At 51.6% G+C, this 14,957-nt stretch overlaps 4 protein-coding genes across 4 annotated transcripts; 1 reads left to right on the top strand and 3 right to left on the bottom strand.

Moving 5' to 3' along the window:
• Window positions 1–653: 653 nt before the first annotated feature.
• Window positions 654–2,704, bottom strand: E0L32_006684 (uncharacterized protein; the record flags this gene model as incomplete). The annotated part of the gene is made up of 5 exons (XM_031141343.1): window positions 654–1,380; window positions 1,451–1,866; window positions 1,920–2,029; window positions 2,099–2,399; window positions 2,474–2,704. 5 exons carry the CDS (start codon window positions 2,702–2,704, stop codon window positions 654–656), a joined length of 1,785 nt encoding a protein of 594 aa, XP_030994515.1.
• A 1,095-nt stretch (window positions 2,705–3,799) lies between these two features.
• E0L32_006683 (uncharacterized protein) lies at window positions 3,800–5,536 on the bottom strand (the record flags this gene model as incomplete). The annotated part of the gene is made up of 1 exon (XM_031141342.1): window positions 3,800–5,536. The coding sequence occupies one exon, from the start codon at window positions 5,534–5,536 to the stop codon at window positions 3,800–3,802; it is 1,737 nt and encodes a 578-aa protein (XP_030994514.1).
• A 510-nt stretch (window positions 5,537–6,046) lies between these two features.
• Window positions 6,047–7,895, bottom strand: E0L32_006682 (uncharacterized protein; the record flags this gene model as incomplete). Its single annotated transcript, XM_031141341.1, has 5 exons — window positions 6,047–6,222; window positions 6,278–6,434; window positions 6,486–7,318; window positions 7,389–7,578; window positions 7,641–7,895. 5 exons carry the CDS (start codon window positions 7,893–7,895, stop codon window positions 6,047–6,049), a joined length of 1,611 nt encoding a protein of 536 aa, XP_030994513.1.
• Window positions 7,896–8,833: 938 nt separating this feature from the next.
• Window positions 8,834–12,757, top strand: E0L32_006681 (uncharacterized protein; the record flags this gene model as incomplete). Its single annotated transcript, XM_031141340.1, has 6 exons — window positions 8,834–9,673; window positions 9,750–10,379; window positions 10,433–10,810; window positions 11,134–11,921; window positions 11,971–12,031; window positions 12,086–12,757. 6 exons carry the CDS (start codon window positions 8,834–8,836, stop codon window positions 12,755–12,757), a joined length of 3,369 nt encoding a protein of 1,122 aa, XP_030994512.1.
• Between the last annotated feature and the right edge of the window lie 2,200 nt (window positions 12,758–14,957).

The raw sequence follows: 14,957 nt of genomic DNA, 5'->3' as shown, positions 1-14,957 counted from the left end.
GAAATTCCTCGTGAGGATTTGAATTTGCAAAGCCTAGCCAGGCACAGTCTAGTCATCTGACTTAGTCTTAAACCCTGAGCAGGAACACAATGATCGTTGTCCAGTGCGCCTGTGTTATGGATGCTGCGAAGCACAATCCTCACCCTTGGCCAAACGTCAAGCCGCTAGAGAGAGTATCGGGAGCCGAGACTTGGACTCTTTATTCTTCGCATGGACGGACTTGGGTTTGAACTAGGTAGTCATTGGGCAAGGTCGTCCTTCCAAACACAGAAATGACACCAACCTGCAGGATCAACCACTGAAACCACAATCCCGAGCCGTCGTTCAATCTTCGACCAGCCCACAACCACAGCGACTTGTGTGTTATGGCGTCTTGACGTGAGCGTCCCTATTGTAGCCATTTGGCGTTCAAGTTCATCCTTCATGTTCACCGAATACGTCTTTGGTTCACCTTGGCAATATTGCCCAGAAACAATATCATGATTACACAGGTTGTAATTACTACATGAAAGAAGAAACAAAGTGCAAATTGAAGCCAGTGATATGCAATGGTCCGCATTACATGTCTGGCAACATAGCTTACCAATTTCTCTTGGTATTCCCATTAACAAGTTGCCAGGTGAGATACATGCATTGCGCTTCAGCTTAAGTATCTACTTCTCAGCGGCATGTCTCTTAGCCGTCAAGTTCTCCACGGGGGCATCGACCCTATAGTTCATGGTCGCGCGCAGGTCGCCGAGGAAGAAGCAGGTGATACACGCGATGACACCGAAAGGAATTGCGATGTAGTAGACGACATGCAGCGAGTCCGCATATGCCTGGCCCTGCGCTACCATCGCCGCGTCGATGATGGTGGAGTTCACTCCGGGAATCGCGTCCAGGGACGTGGTGTTCTGCGACAACAGAGCGCCAATGAACTTGGGAACGGACTCGGAAGATAGGCCAGCTTTGACGGCGGCGTTAGCTATGTTAGCAGGGAGCTTCTCGCCAATGGCAGAGCTGAACGCAGCGGCGTAGATGGCCGTGAAGACCGTTGCGCCAACCGCTCGGGCGGAGGTTGTCACGGCCGTGGCAGTGGCAATCAAGTTATGCGGTGTGGAGAGTTGAACTGCTGCTATGATGAGGACAAGCGGGGCGCCGAAGCCAAGTCCGGCAAGACCGGAGAAGATGACGGCCCTCAGATCATCACCAGGCTGGATGCAGGCGAAGCCGATAAGCCCGCCGGTGTAAATGAGGAACCCCGCGAAAAGCGGCGCTCGGACAGTGCCGAACCGCATGCTCCAGTAGCCCCACGCCGATGTTGACAAACCCGAGGCGATCCAGAACGGTGTCCCGCGAGCGGTGAGAAGGAACGGATCTTTCTCAAAGAGCGCAGTGGTCCTGTTTTCCACAGTATTGTCAGTCAGGTCATCCGTGAGATGGAACATGGATATCGGGACCCTCAACTTACATGACGGGGTAAAAGATGACGTATGAAAACAGCAGTATGCCTTCGATCAGCATGAGGACGATACAGAGGGCAAAGGTGCGCCTCGCTGCTTTTCCTCCCTGGAAGAGCTCATGATTCAGGATACCTGTCTTTGTTCCTTTCCATTCAAAGACGCCGAAGCAGATGAGGGTAATCAGACCAATGATCATCAAGGACAACACACGGGCGTTGGTCCATGCGAATAGTCCGCCTCCGAGGTTCAGCGAGACTAGGAACAAGGTGAGCCCAGCTGTCAGCAGGCCAAAGCCAGGTAGATCCAGATGTGTGATCTTTTGCCAGACGGAGAGGTGGTCTAGCCGAGTGTGTCGCTTCGGGGGTCGGTAGCCGAAGAAGATGCCGATTGCGGTCGAACCCCAAAGGGCCATTTGCACCCACTGCTGGTGGTCAGTTCGGTGCTCATAAGTCTCGGAACATGAGGTGGCTCGCTCACATAGAAATTCTTCCAACCATTCATCTCATCCGCCTTAGTGAAAGCACCGATAACCAATGGGCCAGCTACTGCACCTAGAGAAGCGGCAATGTTCATTGCTGCCTGGGACACTAAAATCAATATTGTTAGTCATAACGTCCCCCCAACCTGTCGAGGTTAATACGAGGGATCGGACTTACTGGGCCTCCATTTTCGAGGCAGGATCTCACTCGGGACGGCAAACGCCAACCCTACAGAGGAAAAGCCAATGCCAATGAGAATGGTGGCTACAATCAGCCGGTAGATATTTTTCGAGCCGGGTGCAATGGCCGCGCCAATCATCGAAATGACTGAAGTCCCAACAAGTAGATACTTGCGAGCCTGGAACACATCGGATGTGGAGGAGAAGAGCGGAGAGACGACGGCTTGCACGAGCGCGAGCGAGTTGGGAACCCAGGTCTGGGCCTGCGTGTTGTGGAGGGATGTGCCAATGTACGAAAGCTTTGGTTCACTGGAGTCAACAGTCTCATCTCAATGCCTCTCGGGGGGGTGGGGGGGCAAGAAACTATACTTACGACAGAGGGTGGGCCTTGAAGCGCGAATGTCTGAACAAAATTCATTAGGAACATGGAGGCGAGCGCGATCCAAGTTCGTAGGTGGATGACCGGCTCTTCATCGACGTTGTCGTACACAAGGTTCTCCATCGCAGGTTTTTCGAGATTCTCAATGTCTCCAACGTTGGTGCTCTCAGCCCGTGAGACTTCAAGGGGCTCTTGATGGTGTGCTTTGTGGGTTGGAGCTGCCATGATTTGTAGCGAAGTTGTCGGTTGCCCAGCTACGCAGCTTAACGCAATAATTGGAACTGTTCCGAGTTGACAGCGAGTTGAGAGCTGAGAGATCCACAATGGGATCCCCGGGGGCAATATATATCTGAGATAGCTCTACTAAGTAGCGTGAATACATGATCTGAGTTCCCCTGATAGACGAGAAGGCTGATTGGAATGGGGATTCCGGGGTAATCTCTTGACAAAGGTTAAATGCCGTGATACGTGCGTGCCTGCAGAGGTTCGCGGGACACTAGCGATAAAGAGTGACGAGGTAAATGATAGAAGCTGGCGGAGATCTGCGAGCAGCCAAAAGTCTCAGATGTCGGAGATCTGCGAGCGAGTCCAAGAATGGGTGGGGCCCTCTAGTATGTTGGCATGGGGGCGCTTCCCCAGGTTTGAATTAGTTTCGGTTGCTAATACCATGTCTGTGAGACTCAGAATGTCACCGCCACATTTGCTACGTGTCGGAAATTTGCGAGCCCCATTATCCGACGTGTGTGAGGTTGTGGCATCCATGTTGCTTGTAAAGTTCAACTCACCGCACCGTGGGAATTGTTTCGAGATTATTTGATATGATCATAGCGGAAACGGATTGGACTGCGGCCCGAACACAGGTCGTTATCCGAATTGTAGCTGATTTCGCATACGAGTGTGTCCATCCTCAGTGCCGCCTCATCGACCAAGCCTGGAGCTCGGCTGCTTCCACCTTCACCGTCCATTGCCTTTGGAGTCTAGGATACTTGCGCAAATTGACTTTATCACGTGAACTAGATATTCTCGTGCCACGGGTTAAGTACGTGTGCAGGCTCTCTGGTGTAGCAAGGAGACAATGCTGATTTCTTCAAGAGCTTTGGGATGAGCGAGAACAATGATCCTCGAGCATAGGTCCTGTTCAATAATTGCAACCCTGTTTGGTTTGAAAGCTCTTTGTACTTTGCGATCCTATGATACTATTTCGGAGGTCACCTGTTACCATGTAGGAACTTTGTGAAAGTCATGTCCTTCGTACTATAGGTCAAGCGAAATCTACATGTAGAGTCTTTTGACTCGTTCTATGCAGTCATGTGAAGAACCTCATGACACGAATTTGTGGTTGGCAAAGTGGGCTTTCACCACCTTGTCAATCAACTCCATGATTCTTACCAGTTTCTCATCCTCGAGCCGCGGTACGACGACTTGTACACTGAGCGGCGTACCCAGGTATACCTTTCTGTTGACCGATTTCTCGTCCCATAGTTCTCGGCTCCCATCGTCCCAGATGCTCAATGACCTCCCTGCAAGTGGCTGACCTAGCTCCAGATCTTGCTCAACAACGTCTCTAATGGGGATGGTACCTGCAGGATAATCGAACATGACGAATGAGCTTGTGTATCCAAGAGCGTGGTATCTGTCAATCTCGGGCACAGGGTGAGGTGCCACTGGGCAAATGACAGCATCCAGTCTCCTCGCCCTCCTGCCGTAGTTGTCCACCTCTGACCAGATCTGGAGCATCTCGTACTCGAGTTCTGCGCGTCGAGCCTGGAGCTGAGCCAGTTCTGTAAGCTGGCCAACCTCGCTGATTTTGAATCTCGACTGCATCCATGGAACCAGGGGCTCTTGTGCAGATTTCAAAAGCTCCCCCATCAGGACTGCTCCGTCGATCCCAATCAGCCTATTCATGAGGCTCTGAGCTTCTGTCCACGCCGGTGGAGTCGAGACTTCCACTACCTTGATATCCGGGTGCTGGCCCAGGATTGCCGCCACTTCAGAGAGAATTTTCTGAATAGGCGGCAGTAGGGTACAGTTCCCATCACATCTCAGCACACCAATGACAATTTCTCCATTCGGCCCGGCCCCCTGGAGGCGTCCTTGGATATCTGACCACTGACCAAACACGCAGTCTTCCCCCCACAGAGAGGCCCGAGGCACCAACTCATTCATGACATAGCTAATGTCATCGGCCCTCTGCGCGAGTAGACCCGCCACGGGTTGCACGCTTGATCTTGTCATGCCGTCAGGCACCAAAACTGCCTGTCCACCATATGGCAATCTGGAGTTGCTCGGTTTGAAACCATAGACGCCATTCGTCATAGCCGGAATCCTCACGCTCCCGCCAAGATCAGTGCCAACCCCAATGAGAGAGCTCTTCATCGCTATCATGACACCCTCCCCTCCTGAGCTTCCGCCGGCAGTACACAGTCGGTTGATTGGATTCATTGTCCTGCCGAAGACATTGTTTATGCTGTCAAGACTCGAGAGCGTTTGCGGTACATTGGTCTTAGCCACAATGACTGCCCCCAAAGACAAGAGGAGGTCTACTAGAGGGGCATTCTTGATCGCCGGTTTGTAGCAGTAGGCTGCCAAGCCAGTGGAACTATCGACGCCTTGTACATCGAATGTATCCTTGACGCTGACCGGCAAGCCATGCAAGGGCCCGAAGGTGGCTCCGTGCTCTTTCAGATACGAATCCAGGAACTTCGCTCGTTCGGCAGCTTGCTTGAACAAAGGCTCAGTCAAGCAGTTTGTCAATTGGTGGGCCACCGCTGCTCGATGGCAAAAGGCGCCTATCACCCTTTCAGCGGAGATCTTTTGGTTCGAGATCGCCTCAAGGAGCGTGGAAACGGTGTAGTTCTCAGTGATGTCGGTCTCTTCTGCGGACAAAACTCTCCGAGGGACACCTAGTACGTTTTGAGGACCATCTTCGAAAAGCGGAGGGTCTTTGGGCAAGTACGAAGAAGGTATGCGCCAATGCGATGGAATGCAGGAATCGCGCTCGAGTTGCTTGCGACGGGCGATGGGCACCCATGGCGCTTCAGAAGCGGGGATTGCCATATTTGCCAAAACCGTCTAAGGTATGTGTAGAATGACAATGGAGTAGCTGTCAGGATCTGGATAATACAATGTGAAGAGGAGGGTTGGTTGCTGAGCTGTCTTGTCTTCTGCATTGTCAGGTCCAGGACAAGCAGAATCAAGGACGAGGGCAAGGGGCTAACTATATACTTAGTCTACTCCGTAAGGAACCCGGCGATCTGAATAGGACTACACTAAGACAAGCTAAATGGCCCTAGCCGCCATTAAGTCGGACAGCCGGTCAACCCGCAACCGACAGCAGGTGAGTTACGATGTGGCATTGCCGTCTTGTCCTACATCCGAAATACGCAGATATTCGCACCATATTCAATTAACCATGATAATGTGCCCAATACTGCTATAGTATCCTTGCAATCTTGTGCGGGGGAAGAATAGAGTCACTCTTCGGAAAGCAATAACAACCAGAAATGTTGAACAAATGCGTATTTATCTATTGGGGTTTTTGGCGATACCAATATATCTTCCTCGATCTTACGATTGCAATATCTTCCAATCATACGCTTTCTCCCAGGCAGCTGCCACCTTCAGACAATCGACATCCTCGTATTTCCGGCCGACCAGCTGCATTCCAGCTGGGAGCCTGACATTGGCATCTTCTCTGGCAGGAACAAAGCCCACTGGGATTGAAATGGCAGGATGACCGGAATCTGGGGGTGCCTTTTTAGTCACCACGTATCGTTTTTGGAACCGTAGAAGACTCACTGTCAAATGGAGACGTGTTGGCAATCATGCCTGTCGTCCTCATCGTAAACTTCAGCAGACCCTCTTCGTAGCGATGTTCTGGAAGCTTCGGTGCCGGATGTGGCAGGGTAGGCATGACCAAGACGTCGAATTGCTTCAGTGCCTTATCATAGGCGTCCTGAGCTAATGTCAGCACAACATGTATTGAGTTGAATAGTAAATAACCTACGCTTATGAACTTTTGTAAGTTCATACATTTCCCCTGATGCACCAGCCCGTGCTTCTCCGATAGCCACAGGTGGTTTAGGTACAAGCTGGCCGCTCCAGGACCAAGCGCATCGAACTGTTGCTGGGTAAGGCGGGAACCAATTAACGCCAACCGATCAGTCATGTAAAGCTGCTTTCTGCCTTCCATCCCGCCCAGCAATGCTTGCCGCCCACAGGAGAGCCCAATGGAGCTCATCCAGACAAGTGGCGCTAGTTTGTGCTCGGGAATCGACACTGGCGCGACTTCCGCACCGAGGGCTTTGAACTTGTCCACAGCAGCCTGGACACACTTGACAATGTTCTCGTCTTGGCCATCAATCTGGAAGCCTTCTTGCAGCACTCCGATCTTGATACCACTCAGCATTTCGCTTTGTGGCTTCGACACGATCCCGTCGACACGCTCAACAAACTTCAGTCTCCTATCATCTAGATCCAACAAAGCCTGCCTGTCATCCCAACTGTCTGGTCCGGCAATCGCTTCGAGAAGTAAAGCACAGTCTCGCACTGTGCGTGTCATCGGCCCCGCGTGATCAAGCGCCGCGTCCAGGTTGATGATGCCTGTGTACGGGACCATTCCCCATGTTGGCTTGAGTCCGACGATTCCACAGGAAGCCGAGGGGATACGGATACTACCGGCTTGGTCGCACCCGATAGACATATCTACGAGACCGGCCCCTACAAGGCGGCCGGAGCCGCTGCTTGAACCACCGGCACTGTACCCATGCGCCCATGGATTGTGGACGTTGCCGGTGATGGCAGTCGCAGATAGACCTTCGAAGCAGGCATTTTCGCATGCTAACAGACGTGTTTTAGCAACCCTTCGACATGGAAAGGCCTGGGTTGGGCTTCCTGAGGCTCATCTTACCAGCCTTGCCGACAATGATGCCGCCAGCATCCATCACGCGAGTCGCAACGGTCGCATCCACTTTCGGTGTCCATTCTACCATCGATGTTCCGTTCATGCACGGCACTCCAGCAAGCGCGATATTGTCCTTGAGTGCGATGGTTCGGCCGCCGAGGAGATTGCTGGTAGGTACTGTGCATTTCGCCGTGACCTGTTGGCGTTAGACTCTCCAATCCTTATAGAGCTCTTCTGCGCTCGACAAGGACTTCTGACCTTTGCAGCCCATCCGCCGAGATCGTTGTCTGTGGGAAAGTGAATATCACTCCTCGGATACTTGGCAAGATCCGGGATGGGGATGACGCAGCTATCGTCCGGCAAGCTAGCAATCACAGCCTCGAGACCGCTGACAAGCGTGACGTAGTCTGTTGCCATCTGGTCCGACAGCTTGAGGCCACTCTTAGCAGCGATGTCCTGGACATCTTGTACCGCCACTTGCGGCGCCTCAGTATCGACTCGAACAATGGACATTGTCAGGATTTGAGAGACGAGTAAAGTGAAGGGGGACGATGGAAAGACACAAAGGAGGAGGTGAAGTGGAATCAAAAGGCAAGGCGAGAGCTTTGAGGCGACATACTTCACTTCAGGAACAGCCCCCTCAGTCGGGATCGGACGCCATGGCTTTAAACAGCCGGGTCAGCTGGCCTGCAGGCCGTCGAGGGCAAAGATGAACCCAGTCTCGACGTGCAGCGCTCTGTGCCATTGTGGGGGAGCATTTTATCGCATTCGAAGAACGATCAACGCAGTCTTGATCAGACCCACTCGGGCCTATCTCCGACTGGGGTCCTTTTGGTGCTATTGTCGGACTTTTGCTAGCCTCGTGTTGTGACCCGCGCCGCGTTGTTAATACTATTGACCAACCCGGTTGTGTCATGACTCGGTTACTTGGTGCAATCGACCTGGTGGGTCTCGATTCGTGGTGCATGGGACTTGCTGATTGATGACACCCCGCTATCCCGCATTGTCAACAACAGAGTCGCATCTGGATACCTACTACCTCCTCGCAATTCCTTGCGGCACGAGATTGGTTATCAATGGGAGATTCGCGATAAGCACCTGGTTTCCTGTTGCTTGGTCGCGCCAGCGCCGGCCTTTGCCTTGAACCGCGGTCCGCTTAGCTGTGCATTCGCGTGTTGCAAGCCCTCGCGACAATGCCTCGCCGTCCGCGGACCCAGCCTGTCCTGGCCTGCGCTAGGTGTTACTGCCTGAAGAAGAGGGTAGAAGCCCCTTGACCTTTGGTCTGCCACACTCCAATTAACACCACGCTGCAGTGTGACAAGCAGTTGCCAGCCTGCTCGCGATGCATCACAGCTGGCAAGGAGTGTGTGGGCATTGATCGACATAACCGTAAAGAAGTCCCGCGAAGGTAACAAACCTCTTCTACAAGCCTACGTTCCTTTGACGCTGAGATGATTCCCAGTGCTCTTCAGTACTTGACAAAGCGTCTGGCCGAGATCGACCCAGACCGTAGAAGCCGCCTGCCAGAGCCGGAACACATACAAACCCAGAAGGAAAATCAGATTTCGGAGACATCACCCATCTCTGAGCATGCCTATGCCCACGTCCTCCGGGCCATCAGCGTGTCCATCCGCAGCTTACACACTACGAACTGCGTGGGCAGCCATCTGGGGCTTCTACACGAATCCAAGTTATTTTACCCAACCGAACGACCGCCTCACAAGCTTCCAGTACAGGGACTTTACTACGAGTATCTCGGCAGGCGAGCAGGTTATGGCGATGACACTCAATTCGCAGCAATCAACCCTCTGCGGATCCCTTTCGAAGTTGCGCGGCACATCTTTGACAACTACGTGACGACGATCCTACCGCGATATCCTTGTTTCACTAGCAATGAGCTATGGTATCATTTTGGGCAGGTATACTCCAAGCAGCAAGTGGACAGCTCCTCGCTCCTGGGTGCCAGCCGATTTGTTGTGTCCATGGTCTTGGCAATCAGCTCACTGACATCGAGGCGTGAAGACTTCTCCAGAGTCGCCTCAATGAGCGAGTCGCTTCACCGGGATGCTATGCAACACTGGGCTTTCCTAAAACAGTCTAATATCAGATCGCTTCAAGGACTTCTCTTGCTGATACAACTAGGCTTCTTTTTGCCATATATCGATAATGTCTTTTTCTTGAGCGGCGAAGCCGTACGCATGGCCATCGGGCTTGGCCTTCATCAAGAGGCGGATCCTGTCCAAGGACTTGATCCACAAAGCATAAGCGTCCGACGGCAGATCTTTTGGTTGGTATAATTCTGCAAGCCCGTCAAATACCCTTGGCACTGTTTGTCGGGACGGGCTCTAAGGCTAATGTTCGGAAAAGGTCTACCTGATTGACAGGACTATTGCTATCGCGACAGGATCGGCCCCCTGTGTCAGTGACGAGCATATCACCACATGCTTGCCAGGCGGCGGCGAAGGAGGAAGCTATGCCGCCGACACCTCTACAGCCTCTAGGGACGAACGACTCAATGCAAATCATTTCCTGCTACAAATACAATTATGCAGACTCCAGTCTGAGATATACGAAATCAAGTTCTTCGGCCGGGCTATCCCCGACCATTTAGACAGCCACGATAGCTGGGTCCAGCACATGGACGAGTGTATCGGTAGCATGCTTGATCCTTCAGCCACATCAGACGGTGTCGTGCCTCAATGGGTAGAAATTATTGCCCATCACAGTCGAAACTTGCTACATCGGCCGTTTCCTGGAGATATGGCCCCAAGTCACGACTCCTTACTGGCCGCAACCACAAGCGCGATCAACCTAATCAACTGCTACCACAGAACCTGCCAAGCTCCGCGGTTCATCTGGACTTTCGTGGTCGTCAACAATGCTTTTCAAGCAGCAATTGTCCTGCTGTACATCTTTGCAAACTATGAATACGTCATCCGTGGGAATTCACTAGGAGATGAGCTTCTTTTATCTCTTGAGAAACTCATGAACATCCTTGTGAGAAGCATTCGGGACACTCTGGATTCTCAATAGAGGCTAATAATTGATAGGAGGTCGGAGCACGAAGGTGGCCTATCATTGCCATCACCAGCATGTATATCAACGATCTCCGAGATGTCGTCATATCGACCCAGCCAAATTCGATTGGCTCAGCCAATGGTCTGAAGCTCATTTCTGAGCTCGAGTTACTGCTCTCGCAACGTCGCATACGCAGTATCTACCAGGCAAACACGGAGATACAACATGCATTTCCGCCTTTGGGACCTCCATCGCCTCAGGAATATTCTCAACAGCCTTTTTCCGACGATGTATGGCACGAGTTCATGGCAGCTCAGTTTGAGTTCGAGGAGCCGTCCTCTCTTAATTTTCTCGACTCCTCTTGGCTGACCCAACAGCACCAAACGGCTGTCGCGGCTACTGCAGAGGCTGTAAGTGAAGTATCGATCCCAGAGCTTCCGAGTGACATCAAGGCTGTCGTGGATTCAATGCCATCCTGCAGTTTCTGCCGTGATCAACACATACGATGTGACCGTGAGCTGCCATGCTGTGGTGCCTGCCGCAGATCGCCCCGGGAATGTATTTATTATGATATTGCTTTATCCCAAGAGGTTCCACGAAGGTTAGTCACTCGGTCCCTGCTGTTAGTTGATACCCAGACGGAGAGCTCACTCGAGTGCTTTACTATACTAGAGACATCCATGATTTGATTCACAGGATAAGTGCAGCAATCCAACTGGTGTCAATACCCCAGAACATGCCTTTAGAGTCTACGACGCTTCCCAAATCTAGCCGTACGGCATCGCCACAGCTCATTTGCGGTGCCAACCTCCTGATTCCAGCTGCGGCAACACCCATGCGCGACTCAGCAAAAAACCACGAAGAGTCCGAATCTTCAACGAGGACCACACATCCAGATTACATATTCTTTGGCACATCAAGTCATCTTGCGGCCATAAATTCTGTTATGATTCGACTGGCAGAAAGCTCCTCTGGGCTGGAAGTCAAGATTAGACCGAATTCCGACACCACCCCACCAACATGCCACGTCAATCCTCCAGACATTTCGATCGCCCTACGTCTATTTGCGATATTCAGCAGATCAGTCCATGTGTGGTACCCGGTACTGAGTGACAACTGTTTGCAGGGTTTGCTCTCCTGCTGCTACGTTGAGCCCCTTGACTCTTTCCTGGACCCCAACCAGGAGCTGTTCTATTTGGTCCTCGCCATAAGCAGCCAACTATCGAAGAGGGCCGAGCCCTGCATTGGCTATACCCCTGCTGCCTACTTTCACAAGGCTACTTCACTTGCCAATACTAGCTGTGAACATTCGTCGGGGTCCAGCACTTTGCATCTTATGCAGAGGTCTCTGCTCATTTGTATCTACTTGCTCCTGAGTCCGGGTGGAGGGGATATCTGGAGGAACCTCGGCTTTGCGATTCGCCTCTACTTTGACATGTCCCACGGCCGCTATGAGAATATTGAAGACCTGGACGAGGGCCAACTCACCATGCTCGCCAGAACCTTGTATTGTATTGAGGGGTACGTACGAATACCGGTTGCCAGGGCACATAGTTAACGACGAGAATAGGAATGTGACTGCCGCATTCGGTCGGCCAACGGTTTTGATAATAGGGGATAGACTGCGTGATGTCAGTCAACATTTCCCAACTCTTGTACAGAGTGTACTGACACCTTCTGCATAGGATCTTACTCAGCCAGTCTCTAATACGATTGAGGAACGTATATCTATTCAGTTCTACCGGATATCGACCCTGAAAATGCAATTGCAGAGCCTCATCCTCTCGGAAGCGTCTTTGCAGCACAATCCAAAAAGAGTGAAGGAAAGATCCGAGGCTATTCGAAAAGATTTGCTCCAGTGGTACCAATCCTGGAAGACGGACTTCATGCCCAATCTCACGAGCGATCTATACGACTGGGAAGGGGCGCTTCAAGATCTTGAGGCATGGGCTAGTTTGGAATACAATGCGGCCATCCTCTTGCTGTCCAGGCTGTCCTCAGGGATGGGGGATGTCTTCAATGCTGTTCAAGAAGTCGTGTCGTGCAGCAGCGCGCTTGTTAGACAACATCAACTATCGTTTTGCACTGTTTACGACCAGGAGTCACCTCGCCAGCTTCCAGTATTTCCTACCGACTGGACGTTCTCACATCTCCTGTTTTCTGCTGCGCTTCATCTAATTCCTTCCAAGAAACATGATGCAGCTGGATATAGTACTTGGGACCGAACAGTGCGATCTTGTTTGGCAACTATGGCGTTGATGGAACCCGATCCTACTAACTTGGCGATGGGCTTTTCAAAGATATTGGAGGACTTGTATTACTATGAACCTGACGACGGAAACATTCAAACTGCATAGTTCTCCAATGTAGGGGTCAACTAAGCAAACTGTACGGACTACACAGTTAGTTCCCCTTGAACGCCTGTTTCCAAGTAATACTCGATAATCTTTTGCATTTAGTCTCTGTTGGTAAAGTTTGCTCTATACTATGTATTACAATATTGCGGCATGAGCACTTCAAGCAGAGAATTTTGTTTCTGATCCTACCTATTGGTGGTATGAGAAAGGACGCGGCTGATCATGGTCTGCCTGTAACGGCTCTGTTTGTAGTAGAGATACCCATGGACTTTACGCGGCTCAAAACCGGCTCTATAATTCGATAATTGACTGACTGTCACCAACCTCAAACTGCGGATCGTCACCCACCGTACCACCTCCACACGGATCCTGAAGCTCAAACCCTAACTCGGGCCCATAACGAGTCTGTATCGTCTTCAACGTGCCAAAAGCTCGCCTACAGTCCCTTATGCTTTTCTCGACATCTCCACTAGCACCAAGCACCTGTCTAATCCCAATTCCATACACACTGACTCCGCTGTCCTCGATATAGATCACTGCAATCTTGCCATAGTGTCCATTGCCAATATCCAGAGGCTTGATGACATGATCAACAGACCGGTCCGGCAGCGGCAGTGGCCGAGCGCGGCGCAGTGGGGTACGGACACCGACGTTACGAGTCCAGGTCCCGGCCTCGCCATGGCTGGACTGCTTCTTAAACTCGCACCAATGGTACGCGTCCGAGTCTGGATGGCAATGTGACGTGTCGCTATTCAGACTGGTCGGTACCCACCTAAATACAGCCCCAGGGGATCAATGTCTTGTTTCGCAATAGATGTGTATAATATCATGACAGACTCACCATCCAAAGCTGAAGTATCCTAATTCTGTCATGTAGCAAAAGAAATGTTCCGGGTCGGCTGGCCGAATTGAACGGCCTGGTACCATGATTCTCGGGTATCCTCCAATGCATCATCCATCATCATGATTCATGATCAGTTCCAGCGCATATTTGGCGAGTTATTTCGCTCGGGTCCCGAGATAACATTAAGGACATGGAGAGTAACTCAGAGTTTAGGCATCGTTCAGCGATGTAGAGATTGTTCACTTGGGTATTTAGCTCTTGATCTATCAATGTTTTGACTGAAGTGCTTTTGATATTCGCCGCTTAAGCTTGGTCTCGTTTTCCCGACTGCTAGAGATGGCCAGGGTATATAGCTGATTGGAAGCTACTGCACAGCTGACCGCCTCCAATATACCATCAAGTAAGTGTTTTACATACTGCCCAAGTATGCGAGCGTGCAGAGCCTTGTTGGGCTTTGGCTGAAAGCTGCCTAGGTTGATCTGCACGTAGCTGCCGGGACAGTCCAGACCCCTGCAGGTCTCTACGACGAATGTGACAACTTCAAAGATCTGCAACAGCTTCTTGGAGCAGCTGACTATCATCAAACCAGTGGCAGTATCAACTTGTGGGTCTGCTAGCTCGGTCGTGATGGTCACTGATTGAGTCGGTGGTCGCGGGCGACGTAGGCCCGGAATCGAGGACAGGTCATTGTGGCATCTAACGTGCTCCATGCGACTGCCAACCTGCAACACACTCTCCAGAATGTGCGCGAGTTGCTCAAGCCCGGTGGCTTCCTGTTACTCCTAGAAATTACAGACAACACCAACATCCGATACAGCTTCACAATGGGTGGCCTTCCACGCTGGTGGATGGGTGTTGGTGACGGCCGGACCCACTCGCCTTGCATCAAGCCCTCCGCAAGACAGGTTCCGGAGGCGTGGACTTCGTGACTCCAGCTTATGACCTCCATTTTCAATCATTGCTTCACAAGCGGTCGATGACAGAGTGGAAACGCTCCGCAAGCCTTTTCTTAGAACACCACGTGGAGAGTTTGGAGACCTGTACATTCTCGGCGGGGAGACACTTAAAACGGCCAACATTGTGGATGATTTGACAGGCTCGCTGGAGAATGTATTCGACGAATTGATTGTCATTGATACCCTTGAAGAGGTTATGCAAACTTACATACCCGCCTCTGCGACTGTGCTCAGTCTCCTCAATCTTGAAGACCCAGCATGGAATGGTCTGACCACTCCGCAGTTTGAAGCTTTGTAAAAGTTGTTCAGGGACTGTCGGAGCATTCTTTGGATCACACATGCACAGGAGAGGGATGATCATTATGGAAACACCACTGTTGGATTCCTGCGGTCCGGTTTT

Source organism: Thyridium curvatum, assembly GCF_004353045.1.
Source record: "Thyridium curvatum strain D216 chromosome Unknown NODE_39_length_367864_cov_79.813791, whole genome shotgun sequence".
Classification (NCBI taxonomy): domain Eukaryota; kingdom Fungi; phylum Ascomycota; class Sordariomycetes; order Thyridiales; family Thyridiaceae; genus Thyridium; species Thyridium curvatum.
The sequence above is the reverse complement of the archived record's forward strand: the minus strand, read 5'-3'. Positions and strand labels throughout refer to the sequence as shown.